Here is a 16,785-nt window from a genome sequence, read left to right on the forward strand (position 1 = left end):
GGCTCAGCGGTAACAAAACCGATTAGTACCCATGAGGACACAGGTTCCATCCTGACCTCGCTCAGCAGGTTAAGGATCTGGCATTGCCACGAGCTGCGGTGTGTGTAGGTCACAGACGTGGCTCGGGTCTGGCATTGCTGTGGCTGTGGCATAGGCCGGCAGCTGCAGCTCCGATTCAACCCTAAACCTAGGAACTTCCATATGCTGCAGGTGCGACCCTAAAAAGGAACAAGGTGATCCTGAACCTCATTTAAAGGATGGCAAAGCCTGGGGCAGTGTCATCATGCAGAGAGTACCAGCTTGGTTTTGTTTTTCCTTTTTTTCTTTTTCTTTCTTTTTCTTTTTTTTTTTTTTTTTGTCTTTTGTCTTTTTGTTGTTGTTGTTGTTGTTGTTGCTATTTCTTGGGCCGCTCCCGCGGCATATGGAGGTTCCCAGGCTAGGGGTTGAATCGGAGCCACAGCCACCGGCCTATGCCAGAGCCACAGCAACGCGGGATCCGAGTCGGGTCTGCAACCTACACCACAGCTCAAGGCAACGCCGGATCGTTAACCCACTGAGCAAGGGCAGGGACCGAACCCGCAACCTCATGGTTCCTAGTCGGATTCGTTAACCACTGCGCCACGACGGGAACTCCCTTTTTTTTTTTTTTTTTTTTTTGACACACCCATGGCATGCAGAAGTTCCTGGGCCAGAGATGGAACTGTGACCCAAGCCACAGCAGTGACAATGCTGATTCCTTAACCTGCTGAGCCACCACGGAACTCCCAAAGGGTACCAACTTAGAAGTCGCACAGGCATAAGTTCTGAGCCCAATGTGCCACAGTCCTTAGCTGTGAAAACTTGAACACATTTCTTAACTTCTCTAGGCCTGTTTTTTCAGTTCTAAAATGGTAGTGGTGATTCTCAGCCAAAAAGACTGGTGAAAATTAAAAGAGATCACGAAGAGCAGGTGCCTGGATCATGCCACATATGCCGTTTGTGCTGGTTGTTTTCCATGATCCCAAAGGAACAATGCCTCCAAAAAACAAAAATCCACCTCGCTAAATGCTATAATATTAATGTCCTCTGGAAACTGAAACTTTTGTCTTTTGCTTAGACAATGCTGGACAAACATAGATGGAATCTTCTTCTCTGAAGCCCTTATTTTAAAAAAAAAATTATGGAGTTCCCATTGTGGCTCAGCTGGTTAAGAACCCGACGTAGAGTCTGTGAGAGTGTGAGTTTAATCCCTGGCCTTGCTCAGTGGCTTAAGGACCTGGCATTGCTGAAACCTTTGGTGTAGGTGGCAGATGTGGCTTGGATCCAGTGTTGCTATGGCTGTGGCATAGGCCTGCAGCTGCAGCTCCAATTCGACTCCTAGCCCAGGAACTTCCATATGCTTCAGGTGCAGCCCTAATAAGAAAAAAAGAAAAAATAAATAGTTATTCAAAGTTTCATTATCTTGTATCAGACTCATTACAACAGTATGAAGAGGGATAGAAAGTTTTTTGGCCACTGACTGTGCTCAGGAGACACATCCATCCCATCAGCAACATCTCTTCACCCATTTGCCTTGATGGCTGTTCTCATCCACCATGTGCTGATTTTTTCCTGGTTTCAGTTTCCAAAGGTGACCTTTTCTTACCCTTGTCCCTAGAATCCAGGGCCCAGAGCTTCCCCTACACTGACCACCTCTGAATGGGGTCGACTAGAGCTCTGTGTTTTGTCCCTTCAAGGACCCCTTTCAGAATAAGCTCTCCAGTGGGAAAGAAACGGCAGCCCTTAGGGTGTGGGGCAGGTGGGGCCAGACAGTGAGTCTGGGGCAAAGTTTGTGAACTTCTGTCCTGGGAAGAAGGGTGCCAGCTTTTCTTCCTGATTTTCCTCATTTAAGAAATGCATGGAAGAAATTGCTCTGAGGAGATAATTGACAGAAAATACAACTGGCAACCATCCCTGGCTCTGACTCACTGTGCACACTCCCGCAGTTGTTACCATGGTTTCGAGGCTGAAGTTTTCTCCTCTCTGCCCCCTGCCCGTTCTGCTGTTCATTTGTCACTCTGCTCCCACAGACTCCTCCACAATCGGCCTCCACAGACTGGTGCAGGCTTAACCCTGTATAGAAGCCGGCTTTTTTGTTGTTTGTTTTACAAATAACACTCATTGCCTTTTTTTCTTGAATAAAAAAAAAGAATACATGCCAGTCCATATAAACAGAATAGAATTTAAACGGAAAAAAAAAGTTAGCCATAAACTCACATTCCGAAACTAGCACTTATGATGTTTGTAATGCAAACTGCATATTTTGGCTAGTACATGATTTTATCAGCCTTAAAGTGCTTTTGACCTCGAAACCCCCCAGACTGTGCCCATCATTTTCTCCTTTGAACTACCTGTCTTTAGGCACTGCTTTGGGCAAATTCTGCCACTTACACAGGTTCGCTCATTTTTGTTGTTGCTGTTATCTGCTGGAACACACAGAGCTCTCACAATGTTCCTGGCACTAATCATTTGCCAGGTACATCAGCCATTGAATGCTGGCTCTTCAGTGGGGTCTGAACTTTGTTTCATTCCCACTCCAAGACTGCCATAGCTAGTGGTTGTGGGAAAGGGTGTCCCCTACAAAAAATCAGAAGTAAAGGTGTCCCTGGACCTCCTGACTGTGGATAAACTCAAGAACATGAAGCCATACTGTCACTGTCAATTCGCCTCACCTCCCAGCTGGACTTTGAAAGTCAGTACACAAGTGGGATCCACCTCAGAAGTGGGGTAGTAATGATCCCCTCAGCGCTAGATGTGTTCCCCACGGTTCATCACTACCAATCCAAACAAGGAGTGCCTAAGATGTGTCATGTTCAGAAATGACAGCAGCACAACACGAGGACACTGCTTGTAACATATGAGTTGGGGGAGGCACAGTCTCAAAAACACCTGATCCCCTGGTCTGGGCATGAAGCATCCTAAGTTCCACAAGACTGTATCCAAAAGCTAAACTCTTGAGCTGGAAGACCAATACAATCTAGCTGGGACAGCTATCTTGTGGACTGGAGGAAAAGCCTTGACCTTATATTATATACAAATTGGGGGAAAGGGGTTGTGCATAAGGGGGGGGTAAAGTTTCAGGGCACAAATTCAAAATTCATTCACCTTAACACTCCACAAGCTAGTCGTGGTTTTATGTGCTTTACAAATATGAACTTGGAGATCCCTGGAGACCTAGAGCTTAAGGATCTGGCCTTGTCACCGCTGTGGCCTGGGTACAATCCCTGGCCCAGGAACTTTCCCATGCCGTGGGAGCAGCAAAAATTAAAAAAAAAAAAAAAAAAAGTAAAAATATGGAGTTCCCGTCGTGGCTCAGTGGTTAATGAATCCGAGTAGGAACCATGAGGTTGCAGGTTCGATCCCTGGCCTAGCTCAGTGGGTTAAGAATCCGGCGTTGCCGTGAGCCGTGGTGTAGGTTGCAGACGCGGCTTGGATCCTGCGTTGCTGTGGCTGTGGCGTAGGCTGGTGGCTACAGCTCTAATTAGACCCCTAGCCTGGGAACCTCCACATGCCGCGGGTGCAGCCCTAGAAAAGACAGAAAGACAAAAATAAATAAATAAATAAATAAAAGTAAAAATAAAAAACAAAAACCCAAAACCAAACCAAACAAAACAAATATGAACTTGTTGAATCCTCTTATCCTTGAAGTAGATATTACTATCAGCAATTCCATTTTACAGATGATGAAACTGAGCCAAAGAGAAGTCAGGTAACTTCCTCAAGGCCATGTAGGTAGCCAGATGGTGGAGCAGGGATTTGAAGCCAGGTAGTCCAGAATCCATGTTTTTAACCATATTATGCTTCACTGTGATAGAAATTTTGGAAAATAAGCAGAAACATACACAGGAACTTGTACTAGCACCACTGAGCACACCTTGCTGTAGCCTTCCTGTCTTCCATATGCACATATTATATAGTATACAATATACTTAAAAAGAAAACAATCATAGGAGTTCCCATCTTGGCTCCGGGGTTAACGAATCTGACAAGCATCCACAAGGATACAGGTTCAATCCCTGACCTTGCTCAGTGGATTAAGGACCCACTGAGCAAGGCCACTTGCCATGAGCTGTGGTAAGGTAGGTCGCTGTGGTACGTAGGTCGCAGATACAGCTCGGATCTTGCGTTGCTGTGGGTTGCTGTGGCGCAGGCCAGGAGCTACAGCTACAATTCGACCCCTAACCTGGGAACCTCCACGTGCCGCGGGGTGCGGCCCTAAAAAAAAAAAAAAAAAAAAATCATATTTTTTAGCTTGGCCTATAACCTTCCTTAAGGCCATTTCTCGTGTCTGTACCCACAGCTTTACACCCATTATTTTTAAAGGGGCCTATCATTTTGTGTTATCGAAACATTATTCATTTAGGCAATATTCGACATTTAGACTGCTTCCAATTTTTCTCCATGACAGAGTTCTGCAAGAGGCAGAGGGGTGATATCCTCTTTTAAAAAACACTTTTTTAACTAAGTCAGCTACAAGCTGCAAAATCAACTTTAAAAACGAAAACCCAAAAGAGACACTCAGCCGCGCGCGTGCAGGAGGGCGCAGGACCGAGAAGCAACCGCCGGGTCGCTTCCCGCTTTGCCTTTGTCTGCCCGCCCCGCGAGAATAAGTAGAGCCGGGGCGAGGGACTGCAGAAGCCCGCGGATACCACTACGCATGCGTGGAAGAGGCGGGCGGGGGAATGAGGGAAGCGGTGCACATATAAGGTCGAGAGACAGAAGCAGCAAATAGCGCAGAGGCGGGGTTTCCCGTCCCTGCCCAACCTCTAGCTCCGCCCCCCTACCCGGCCCGAGCTTTTTATTGGTCAGATTTGTTCGGCCCCATTGGCTCTAGAGCCAAAGGACCGGGTCTGCCCCAAGATATGCCTGCTTCCTGAGCCGCAGTAAGAATGGCCAATTGCCATGCCGCTTGCAGGCATATGTTTAGGACATACCCGTGGGGCCTGAAGGGGCTTTGTGTGGCAACTGAAGCAGCTGAGAGTTCGACGACCAGTTTCGGAGATGCCACCGAAAGGAAAAAGCGCATCGGGAAAAGGGGGGAAAGGTAGAGCAGCCAGAGCAGCTGAGGAGAATGGGGTCGGGTGAAGAGCGAGGGGAGGGAGCAGGCTGGGGATTCCCGGGATCTGGGACGGAGGCAGCGGGTGGCTAGTGACTAGAGCACTGACCAGGAAGTGATATAGTGAGAATTATAGTGATAATTGTTGGAAGCAGTGTGGACTTCTCAGGAAAATTTTTATTTAAAAGCATGGGGGAGTTACCTTGTGGCTCGGCGGGTTAAGAATCAGGCGTTGTCACTACAGCGGCTCGGGTCGCTGCTGTGGCACGGGTTCGATCCTTGGCCTCAGAACTTGCGAATGCCGCGGGGGTGGGGGGCAAAAAATGGGGATTAGATGGTACATAGAAGAGGATTACGAGAAAGTTTGAAGTTTTGATTTTGTTTGTTTCTTCACAATGGGCAAAACTTGGGAATGAGGCTGACAGATCCAGTAGGGTTTGAGAGGGAAAGGTACAGAGGCGTGATATTTAGGAGAAAAGCGGTGGATCAGTTATTCTTGGAATAGGAGAGGGTCACCATATGCTTGAGGTCACAGGGAAAGAGATGAAGATGGATGTGATTGTGAAAATTGGAGCCAGAGAGGAGGAGGGGTGGAGTTTCTAGGAGCTCAGGTTTAATGACCTCAATATTTTAATAAAGTGGAAGGTAGGGGTAGTTTTTAAGACTCAGGAGGCAGGGACAGAGTAGGGGTCTTGAAGAGAGTGGTAAAGGTTTGAAATTGTCGTTGGGATCATGGGAGAGGGGATGAAACACTAATAAAAGTGTCGCCTTCAGGGCTGAGAGCCTGAATAACACTGAAGGCCATGACTTTGTAGCGGACATAGCACAGTCATGATTTACTGAGTACCATATAACTGACACAATACAGGACTGAAAAGAGCTAGGTGTAGCCTTGAGCCAAAGTTAAGGTTTTGTTGGACAATGATAACAGAAGAAGAGCAATGTAAGGAAATTACAAGTACCAGTGGAAACGCAGTTCAGATGATCAAGCATGGGATCCAGAGTGGGAAGGGAAGGAGAAGTCTGTTAGTCTAGGGGAACATAGCAGGATAAAGGGATTGAGTGGGAGAGTGGTTTTGGTGGAATTAAAGGGCCTGCGTTGTGGGAATGAGGCATGAGAAAGCTTGGAAGGACAGGAAATTGAGCCAAAGACTGAACCACTAGTTCTGAGTGGCACAGTTCCATCGTGTGCCCCGGGAACAGACAGCTTGGAGTAGAAGGCATGGACATTTGGGATGGAGCTCCAGAAGTGCGAGGTTAGGCTGTTGGATGATTCCTCTGCATAGGTGGTGAGGTCATCTAAACTCATGGCAGGAGTGAGGGTGGAATGGAAGCTTGAAGTTGGTGCCAGAGTCCTCAGTCAGAGCCAGTGAGCTGGCCGTCAGAAGATGATAGCATCGAGTAGGGGAGAGGATGGGATAACTGGAAGGCATTATTGTTCTAGAGTCAGTGTATAGCAGACTCACTTAAGAATTTGATGTAATAAAACTCCTGTGGCCGTAACGTTCTCCTAGCCATTTGGTGGTCAGAATTTTGGGTTTTCAGTTTGGTTGAACATTTATTGAACAACTGTTGTATGCTAGGCAGTGGAGATCCAAGACAAGTAAGATGGAGAGTCCTGAATAAAACTTTTCAATGGCTCCCTATTACTCCTAGGATAAATTCCAATTTCCTTAATGGGGCCCAAAGACCCGCATACCCTAACCCCCAGCCACCTCCCCTGGGCTCATCTCACCCACTCCCACCTCAGATTTGGCTTCATCCATAGTCTTCTACACATACTGCACTGTTCCCCCACCCTGGAGTGTCTCCCCGCCTTTGTTCTTTCTTTGCCTGGTCAGCTCCTACTCATCCAAGAAAACTTCCCTGACTGGCTAAAATATCCCTCTGTGCTTCCACAGCCACCTGTCTGTAGAGCATACCTCATTCTCCTGAAGAGATCTGCTTTACATAACTTTATATAACCATCTTCCCCAGTAGTATATGAGCTCCCTGAGCAAGGGAGCTTGTTCATCTTTATGTCTTTGCCTGGAACTTAGTTACTTAGGAAATGTTTATTGAACTGAACACTTAATCCAACAATAGTTCTTAGGAACATCAGCCTCCAACAGTAAGTATGCTGCCATCAATGCAGAAGTTGACATAGTAGCAAAATGACACAGTAGTAAAATGTAAAATGCTGCCAGTAGTTGTTAATCTGAATATCAGTAACTTTTCTTTGGAAGGTATCAATAGGCAATGTAGTAGACTACAAGAGTCTGGACATGAATGTATTGTTTATCCAAATCTGGATGGTGGGAAATTTGATCTTTAAAATACATTCTTGGAGATTCTACTTATTGGAATTGTGAGTACTCAAATACATGGTTGCAGTGCTTATTAGAAATCTCCCAAGAGCTCAGTGGTTTGCCCTTAGAGGGCAGGATTTCAAAGTGGATGCAAGGAATCCAGGCTGGGCTTTAGGTGCTCCCATTCAACTACAGCACACTTACTTGTGTATCCATTTTCTGTGAAGGGTTTATGTAGGGCACAAATTTCCTGTTTGAAGAGAAGTGAATCATAGATTAATTTAGCTTCATGAAGTAAAGTGTCTACTGAGTTCCCTTTTGAAGCTTGGTGCTATGGTGGAAGTATCAACTCCTGTTATGTTGAACTTCTCTGTAAATAACAAGTTTAAATGAGTACCTGTCATCTCTTCTCTAAAGGAAAAGTAGCCTCTGGGAGTGACAGTGCTGACAAAAAGCCTCAGGGTCCCAAAGGTGGTGGCAATGCAGTAAAGGTGAGTCACTTGTTCTTTTTTTTCATGTTAAATACAAATAACATATATACCTGGTTATTTTGGTACACATAAAAGGAAAAGGCAGTTTACTTAACTCATTCTAAGAGGCTAGCCTAATACTGATGTAAGATCAAGATAACACAAAAATGGAAAATATAGATCACTCCCACTTATGAAAAGTAATTCCTTTTATGGATATATGTATATGTATAGCTGATTTGCCTTGCCATACCTGAAACTAACACAACTTTGTAAGTCAACTATACTCTAATAATATTTGTCATAAGACTGGGTCACCTTGCTATACAGTAGAAAATTGACAGAACACTGTAAACCAGCTATAATGGAAAAAATAAAAATCATTTAAAATTAAAAAAGAAGACCATAGAGAAACTAATGAAAAAGGAAAAAAAAAGGAAAACTCAATGAATCAACCAGAGAAAGAAGACACATTAAATGTAAGGCAAGTGATTTAAATAATGTTCAGTTTTTCATCAGATGCAGTGTAAGCCATGAGATAATGGAACAGCATCTTTAAAGTTCTGAAAGATAGGTCTGTCAACCTAGAATTAATACCCCACAAAAGATATTTTTCAAAAAAGAACCTGAAATGAAGATTTTTTTTTAAATTTAAAAAAAGCCTTTTTGTTTGTTTGTTTTTACAAATTATTACATTTGGAGTGGATAAGCAATGAGGTCCTGCTATATAGCACAGGGAACTATATCCAATCACTTGTGGTGGAACATGATGGAGGATAATGTGAAAAAAATAATGTATATATTTGTATAACTGGGTTACTTTGCTGAACAGCAGAAATTGACAGAACATTGTAAATCAACTATAATAAAAATTTTTTTAAAAGCAAAAAAAATTTTAATAATTCCTTTTAAATATTTTCTCAAATGTTTTCTCAGACATCCAGAATTTCTTCAAAATCTAGTATTTTTTCTTAAAATGTATTAAATTAGATCTTCCCAAGAAAGCAAATGAATCATTTCTCAGGATGAAATAATATTTGATAAAACCAAGAGCTGAGATAAACAAGCAAAGGCAGGAGTTCCCATCTTGGCTCAGCAGTAAGGAACCTGACTAGTATTCATGAGGACATGGGTTCAATCCGTGGCCTTACTCAGTGGGTTAAGGATCTGGCAATTTCCTGAGCTGTGGCATAGGTCGCAGATGCAGCTCGGAATTGGCGTTGTGGCTTAGGCCAGCAGCTGCAGCTCCAATTTGACCCCTAGCCTGGGAACTTCCGTATATCTCAGGTGTGGCCCTAAAACAAACAAACAGAAACAAGCAAAGGCACAGTTCTCATTAGATAGCTTCTCCCCTGGTGAGCTACAAGCCAGAGCCCTGATCATGAAAATGAGGGTGGGAGACAATTGCAAGTAATTACTTGAAGTACTCAACCTAGTGCCAGAATAGTGTCTGCCCCAGGAAAATCTAATCTGAAAACAGAATTATACCACATAGTGCTACATAACAAGGCATTTTCCATGTTTTAGTATGGACTTCCATACTTTGATTCATTCATTCAATAAGGATATAGTGACATCTGCCCTGTGTCAAGCAGTGTACTAAATTCTGGGTATTTAAAAAAAGCAGATAAAAGATGGTCCCTGTTATCAAAGCCTAGTTGGGAGCAGTTAGGTAAAGAGAGAAATTTCATTGCTGTATGGTAAGTGCTGTTGTGGAATTGCATTATATAAATGCAACTATACACATGCAACCAAAAAAAAGGGAGGGGGGGAGAGAAAATACATAGTGTGGGCCATTCTGCCTACTTTTCTACTCAGTGAACCCAGAGAAAGAGCGAGTGAGATAGGAGATGTGAATTTGCTTTTCCATAGTCGATCTCCATTGTCATAGGAACATCCAACCATGAGAACTGGGATTCTGGTATCCAAAGATAATTTTCATAAAACATGGTGTCTGAAAATAAGCCAGCTCTTTGGTCCTGGTGTCCAGCTGAGGAAATGGTCATTGTTACAACACAGGCCACGGAGACAGGCCTTGTTGGGCTTAATGAGGGCTGACGTGTTGGTCTCCAGTACAGCATCTTCATAAGGGATGTTGTAGGGGAATTTGGGCTGTGTGACGTTTTCACCTTATGTGCTGACCTTCACAAGCACCTAACCTAAGGGACCGCTCCATTGCATATGGCTGTGGCATAGGCCAGCGGCTACAGCTCTGATTCGACCCCTAGCTTGGATGTGCTGTGGGTGTGGCCCTATAAAGCAAAAAAAAAAAAAAAAAAAAAAGAATGATGTATATGAATGGAATGATACCGTATGTAATCTTTGGGGATTGGTTTTTTTCATTCAACATAACTCTAGAGATTTCATTCTGGTTGTTGCATGTATCCTTAGTCTGTTCCTTTGTAGTGCAGAGTACCATCCCACGGAGGGGAGGTGTGTTGAACTGTTCTCCTGCCAGAGGACAGCTGGGCTGTTGCCAGTGTTTGCAAAGGCCCCAGTAGGGGAGGGATGCCAAACCCTCCAGTGTTCTAGGATCTAGGCTCCTTGAACCGCCTGCTTTAGACCCCATTCCTGAACCCACCCCCGCCCTTTGTCACTGAGCTGCCCAGATTCTGAAACTCACCTGCTGACCACAGCTTCCCTCCTTTCCCTCACTTCCCACCTCCCCCAGTCCTGTTCTGTTCTTCTCTGCACATAGATCTCCACGCCCTCAAGCCCACCCAGTTTTCCCCACCTTCTCCCAGGCTATGTGTCTGCTCTCCAAGCCCTGGATGTCCTTTAGGCTGGAAATTAGATGAAAGGGTGTGACTACTGGATCAAGGAGCCTTGACTCCTTTTCCTTTTGGTCATCTGTTGCACCCACCTGCCAGACTACAACTCAGGCTCAGTCTGATGGTCAACTTTGTTTATACTCAGACCCAGAACTGCTGGGCTCTGCTGGAGAGTCACACCACCCAGGGATCTGGGCCACTGATAACTGGTCTCTAACCTGAGCTAAGCCCTCAGTCCTTTGGCACTCGCCTCAAGCCATCTACCACCCTGCTCCTGTCAGCCAGCAGACAGTTTCACCCAGTGATTCTTAGAGTACATCCTAGAGTACGTCAAGTTCACCTGAAGAGCTTCTAAAACTCTCAGTGCCTGAGGACCCACCCCAGACCAGCTACCTCAGAATCTCTGGGGTGGGGGCGATGGGGACCAGACTTTGATATATTTTTGGAAGCTCTGGGGGTGATTCTGACATGTGCCAGGGTTGAGACCCACTGATCCAGTCTCACAGGGTTGGTGTGAGGATTCCATGAGGTCATCCCTGTAAAGCGCTTGGCACAAATACCTAGAGTATGGAGTACTCAGTAACTTAAATATTGTTCTAATTGTCACAAGAAAATGGAAACCAGACCTGTTGTCAGGAACTCCTTGACTTTCCAGCCGCTCAGCAAAGTTATCTTCACTCACCCCTCCCTTCTCTCTCTTCTCACCTTTCTTCCTTTAAGACTAATTTTTTCATCAGTGTTTGGAATGCCAGCCCTTGCTTCTTCATTTATCTCTGTCTCTTTACTCTGTCTTTGGCCATTTTTTACTGCATCTTTCCCTTCATTCTGAAAATATATCCAGGGATCTTTAAAATATATCCATGCCCTGACCCTCTTTCCATCTGAACAGAGCCCTTTCTTCTCCTTTTCAAACTCAGTTGGGAGAACCCCATCCACATCACCTTCCCACTTCCTGTTACTTCCTCAGTCAGCTGCTACAGTATGGCTTCTGCACTTACTATTCTGAAGTGGCTTTTGCTTAGGACCTTGATCAGTCATTGTCAAATCATTTGTTCTTATTTATGGCTGAATAGTATTCTATTGTATATATGTAACACATCTTAATCCCTTCATCTGTTTATGGACATTTAGGTTGTTTCTATGTCTTGGTTGTTGGGAATAGTGCTGCTGTGAACATAGGGGTGCATGTATCTTTTTGAGTGAAAGTTTTGTCTGGATATATGTCCAGGAGTGGGATTGCTGGGTAATATGGTATTCTTTTTGTAGTTTTCTGAGGAACCTCCATGTTTCCATAGTGGTTTTACCAATTTTCATTCTCACCAACAGTGTAGGAGGGTTCCCTTTTCTCCACACCCTCCCAAGTATTTGTTATTTGTAGACTTAGAGACTTTTTCTTTTTTGGCTGCCCCACGGCATATGGAGTTCCTAGGCCAGGGATCAGATCTGAGCCACATTTGCGACATACACTACAGTTGCCGCAACACTGGATCTTTTTTTTTTTTTTTTTTGTCTTTTTGCTATTTCTTTGGGCCACTCCCATGGCATATGGAGGTTCCCAGGCTAGGGGTCGAATCGGAGCTGTAGCCACCAGCCTACGCCAGAGCCACAGCAACGTGGGATCCGAGCCACATCTGCAACCTACACCACAGCTCACGGCAACACCGGATCGTTAACCCACTGAGCAAGGGCAGGGACCGAACCTGCAACCTCATGGTTCCTAGTCGGATTCGTTAACCACTGCGCCACGACGGGAACTCCGCAACACTGGATCTTTAACCCACTGTGCTGGCCTGGGGACCAAACTTGCATCCCAAGCTCCAGAGACACCACAGCAGGAGCTCCTGTAGACTTATTAATGATGGCCGTTCTGACCAATGTGAGGTAGTACCTTATTGTAGTTTTGACTTGGATTCTCTAATAGTTTGCAGTAACACAGATGCAACTAGAGATTATCATCTTAAATAAATCAGAAAGAGAAAGACAAAATACCATATGATATCACTTATACGTGGAATCTAAAATATGGCACAAATGAACTTATCTACATAACAGAAACAGACTCACAGACAGACATAGAGATCAGACTTGTGGGTGCCAAGTGGGAGGGAGTGGGATGGACAGGGAGTTTGGGGTTGGGAGATACAGACTTGCATTTGGAGTGGATAAGCAATGAGGTCCTGCTGTGTAGCACAGGGAACTATATTCAGTCTCTTGGGATAGAACATGATGGAAGATAATATGAGAAAAAGAATGTATATATATGTATGGGCACAACATTGTAAATCAACTATACTTTAATAAAAAATAAAATTTGGGGAGTTTTCATCATGACTCAGTGGAAACGAATCTGACTAGTGTCTATGAGCACACAGGTTTGATCCCTGGTCTTGCTCAGTGGGTCAGGGATCCAGTGTTGCTGTGAGCTGGTGTAGGTCACAGACAAGGCTCGGATTCTGAGTTGCTGTGGCTGTGGTGTAGGCTGGCAGCTGCAGCTCTGATTTAACCCCTAGCCTGGGAAATTCCATATGCCACAGGTGCAGCCATAAAAAAAAAGCAAAAAAAATAATTTTTAAACATGGGAGCCAATTAAGTCTTAAAATGACCTGAACAATTCAGTTTGATTTAATTGATAAATAATTTGGAAGTACAATAGAAAATAAATTATGGAGCACTTTTGAAAGGGAAGAAAATCATCACTAAGTTGATTGTATTCCTAACTTGATCACTCTGCAGCATTTAATCCTGTTGACCATTTCCTCCTTGAAACTTTTTCTTGCCTTGGTTTCTGTTAGCATGCCTTTCTCTCTACCTGTCTGGCTCTTCCTTTTTATTATGCTGGTTGAGCTTCCTTCTTTGCTCATTGCTTAAACATTGATATTCTCCAAGGATGTCTTTAGCCTACTTTCCTCTTCTTCGAGTCTTATGTAGGCTCCCTGCGTGATCCATCACCTCCCAGAGTGTCAGCTGCCGCCTCCATGCTCATCACTCCCACATTCTATCTAGAGGAACTTGGCTCTCTTCTGAGATGCCAGGCTCATGCAGGTGCCAGTTGGTTGGTCACACTTGCAAACCCCACAGGTACGACAGACTCATTATGTCTAACCCGTCAGTCTATACCAGAAGACGTGTTTATTCATTTATAAAGCAGTTGATGGGATCCCCTTTCTGTGACCTTGAATGCTCTGTGTACTTTGCCAAACATTAAACCAGAAGGTTGCTTTATGAGTGTGACAGCAGAAAGAGGGAGGCAGTCAAGAAGCTGTTTTAGCCAGGCCGAGATGAGGTCTGAAGAACCATCCTTGTCCCCCAACATGTGTCTCCCTAGTGTCCAGATTGTTTGTCTCCCCTGGACAGTGCTGGACGTATTTTTTTTTTTTTTTTTTTTTTTTTGCTTTTCAGGGCCTCACCCAAGCATATGGAGGTTCCCAGGCTAGGGGTCTAATTGAAGCTGTAGCTGCTGGCCACAGCCACAGCCATGTCAGATCTGAGCCTCGTCTGCGACCTACACCACACAGCTCACAGCAACGCTGGATCCTTAACCCACTGAGCGAGGCCAGGGTTCGAACCTGCAACCTCATGGTTCCTAGACAGATTTGTTTCCACTGCACTATGACAGGAGCTCCTGCTGGACATACTCTATAGAAGTTTGCCTCTCTGAGCCCTGCTCTTTGACACATTCTTACCTTTGCTGTGTCTGTATCTCCTGTGCGGCTCCTCTAGTCAGGAAGTTACTCCTGTGGGCCCAGGCTCCTCTTGCCACCAGTTTCAGTAGTTGAATCCTAAAGACAACCTTGGTTTGTTTGTCTCTAAACTTATGAAAGGGAGACACCTTAAGTCCCCATCCTAATGTGTCACCTATAATGAAACATGAACAATAGATTCAGTTGGAATGAGAAATGGGAAATCTTCCAAAATAGATACCTTAACAAGATCATTTTTAAGGGTATAGTGACTTTTTAAACATGTTCCATTTGAATACTTCTCTAGGGTTGAGTATTCTTAATCTTCAACATACAATTTTTTTTTCAAAGTGAAATTGTGAGGAAGCTTTATACATTGGGCCTCTTTTGGTAAAAAGTATTTACTGGTGGTTTTTTCTTTTTTTTTCATATCATCCCTACTCTGATGAAATAATGTAGCTAACTTTTATTGAATGCTAGCTGCATTATCTCAATATATATAGTCCTGTGAGAACACATAGGTACTGGTTATTATCTCAGTTTGCAAATGGGAAAACATTTAGAGGTTTAAAAACATGCCTAAAGAGCTCCCACTGCGGCTCAGTGGAAATGAATCCGACTAGTATCCATGAGGATACGGGTTCAATCCCTGGCTTTGCTCAATAGATTAAGAATCTGGCGTTGCCATGAACTCTGGTGTAGGTTGCAGACGTGGCTCAGATCTGGCGTGGCTGTGGCTGTGGTGTAGGCTCAACCCCTAGCCTAGGAACCTCCATATGCCGAGGGGGCAGCCCTAAAAAGCAAAACAAACAAACAAAAATGCCCAAGATCATACAAGAGAGTTGGGATTTGCCTCCAGGAGGACCTAAGCCCTCAACAATTATCATGTTTCATCTTCCTGTTACTGTTGAGGTACTTGGTAAAAGATGGGAGCTTCCCACATCCAGGTGCCCATTTTTCATCTAAATCTGGCATCTGAGATAATGTCTTGATAAGCGAAGTAGGTTTGTGGCCAGCACCCAACTGGGAAGATTTCCAGGATTTTCCATTGCTGTGAGTGAATGTGTGTTTTCCTTTTTTTGCCTTTTAGGGCCACACTTGCAGCATATTGAGGTTCCCAGGCTAGGGGTCCAATCGGAGCTGTAGCTGCTGGCCTACTCCACAGACACAGCAACACAGGATCCGAGCCACGTCTGCGACCTACACCACAGCTCACAGCAATGCCTGATCCTTTAACCCACTGAGCAAGGCCAGGGATTGAACCTGTATCTTCATGGATACTAGTCAGACTCGTTAACCACTGAGCCACGATGGGAACTCCTGAATGTGTGTTTTCATCAGTGGGGTGATCCTGACATGACTGCTGTACTGTGAAGAAAGGAATCACTTGGGTCTCCAAGTATTACATGAACATGTTTTTTCTCATAGGTCAGACACATTCTGTGTGAAAAACATGGAAAAATCTTGGAAGCCATGGAAAAGTTAAAGTCTGGAATGAAATTCAATGAAGTGGCTGCACAATATAGTGAAGATAAAGCCAGGCAAGGGGTATGGTGCTCTTATCACTTAAAATGTCTCCTATGGAGGACCCACAGCAGTAGGGATTATTTCTGTGTTCTGCCCTTCATTTTAGCCATATCTTGGTTTAAAGATCTTAAAAGCAGAAATGTCCAACTTGTGAACAGTCGAATACAGTCACCTGTGTCTAAACCTAGTCATGACCAAACTTGCACAGCTGACAGACACCCAGCAACACTGAGTGCTTGTGTTTTCAGCCCAGGGTTGGACCTCTTCCACCTGTTTGTCCTCATCAAGCCTACTTCTTTCCAACATAGGAACGTTAGCATTCATATTGGGAGATTCTCCAGCTACAGTAGAACTGTTCCTCTTCGGGACCACTTGACATCATATATCTTTTGGTTTTTTCAGGGCGACTTGGGTTGGATGACCAGAGGGTCCATGGTGGGACCATTTCAAGAAGCGGCATTCGCCTTGCCTATAAGTGTGCTGGATAAGCCTGTGTTTACAGACCCTCCAGTTAAGACAAAATTTGGGTATCATATTATAATGGTTGAAGGGAGAAAATAAAATTGTATGAAAGACTGCATGTGTTTTATACATTGTTGTTTTCTTCAAAAGGTGTTGAATTAATCCTTGTATTTTATGAACTCTGTCATTGTGGGTTTGTGGGTACAAAATCAGGTGGGTAAAGACTGGTGTGCACTGTGGTATTTAGTCGGTAGTTCTCCAAGATAAGTCAGGCAGACTCCTTTTAACCTGCAGTCCCTTTCCTCCCAGAACTACTTTATCTGATTCTCAGGATATCCCATAAGTTAGAGACCATCTCTAGAGGAGCCACATATCAGCTCACACAATTCAACATTGAACTGGACATTGAATAGATGGATTAGCATATGAAAACCATAAAATAAGTTCCTAGACAACTTACTTATAAGCTAGCCAACACTGACCTGCCAAGACAATTATTAGCACCACTATCAT

The 16,785-nt window shown here is 44.3% G+C and overlaps 1 protein-coding gene across 2 annotated transcripts; it reads left to right on the plus strand.

Annotated features, from left to right (window-relative positions):
• The first annotated feature begins 4,932 nt into the window (after positions 1–4,932).
• On the plus strand, positions 4,933–16,390 carry PIN4 (peptidylprolyl cis/trans isomerase, NIMA-interacting 4). Of its 2 annotated transcripts, none has more exons than XM_047765011.1 (4): positions 4,933–5,062; positions 7,780–7,853; positions 15,712–15,831; positions 16,213–16,390. In XM_047765011.1, exons 1-4 carry the CDS (start codon positions 5,020–5,022, stop codon positions 16,369–16,371), a joined length of 396 nt encoding a protein of 131 aa, XP_047620967.1. In that variant the 5' UTR covers positions 4,933–5,019; the 3' UTR covers positions 16,372–16,390. The 2 variants fall into 2 exon arrangements, with proteins under 2 accessions (XP_047620967.1, XP_047620969.1); XM_047765013.1 differs by lacking the exon at positions 4,933–5,062 and adding an exon at positions 5,369–6,330.
• Positions 16,391–16,785: the final 395 nt, after the last annotated feature.

This window comes from Phacochoerus africanus, chromosome X (assembly GCF_016906955.1).
Source record: "Phacochoerus africanus isolate WHEZ1 chromosome X, ROS_Pafr_v1, whole genome shotgun sequence".
NCBI lineage: Eukaryota > Metazoa > Chordata > Mammalia > Artiodactyla > Suidae > Phacochoerus > Phacochoerus africanus.

Excerpts from the sequence above, each read along its gene's own strand:
- PIN4 (XM_047765011.1), top strand. The coding sequence starts at position 5,020 with ATGCCACCGAAAGGAAAAAGCGCATCGGGAAAAGGGGGGAAAG. Across the intron at positions 7,854-15,711 it reads GTGGTGGCAATGCAGTAAAG|GTCAGACACATTCTGTGTGA; the intron begins GTGAGTCACTTG and ends TTTTTCTCATAG. Across the intron at positions 15,832-16,212 it reads AAGATAAAGCCAGGCAAGGG|GGCGACTTGGGTTGGATGAC; the intron begins GTATGGTGCTCT and ends TGGTTTTTTCAG.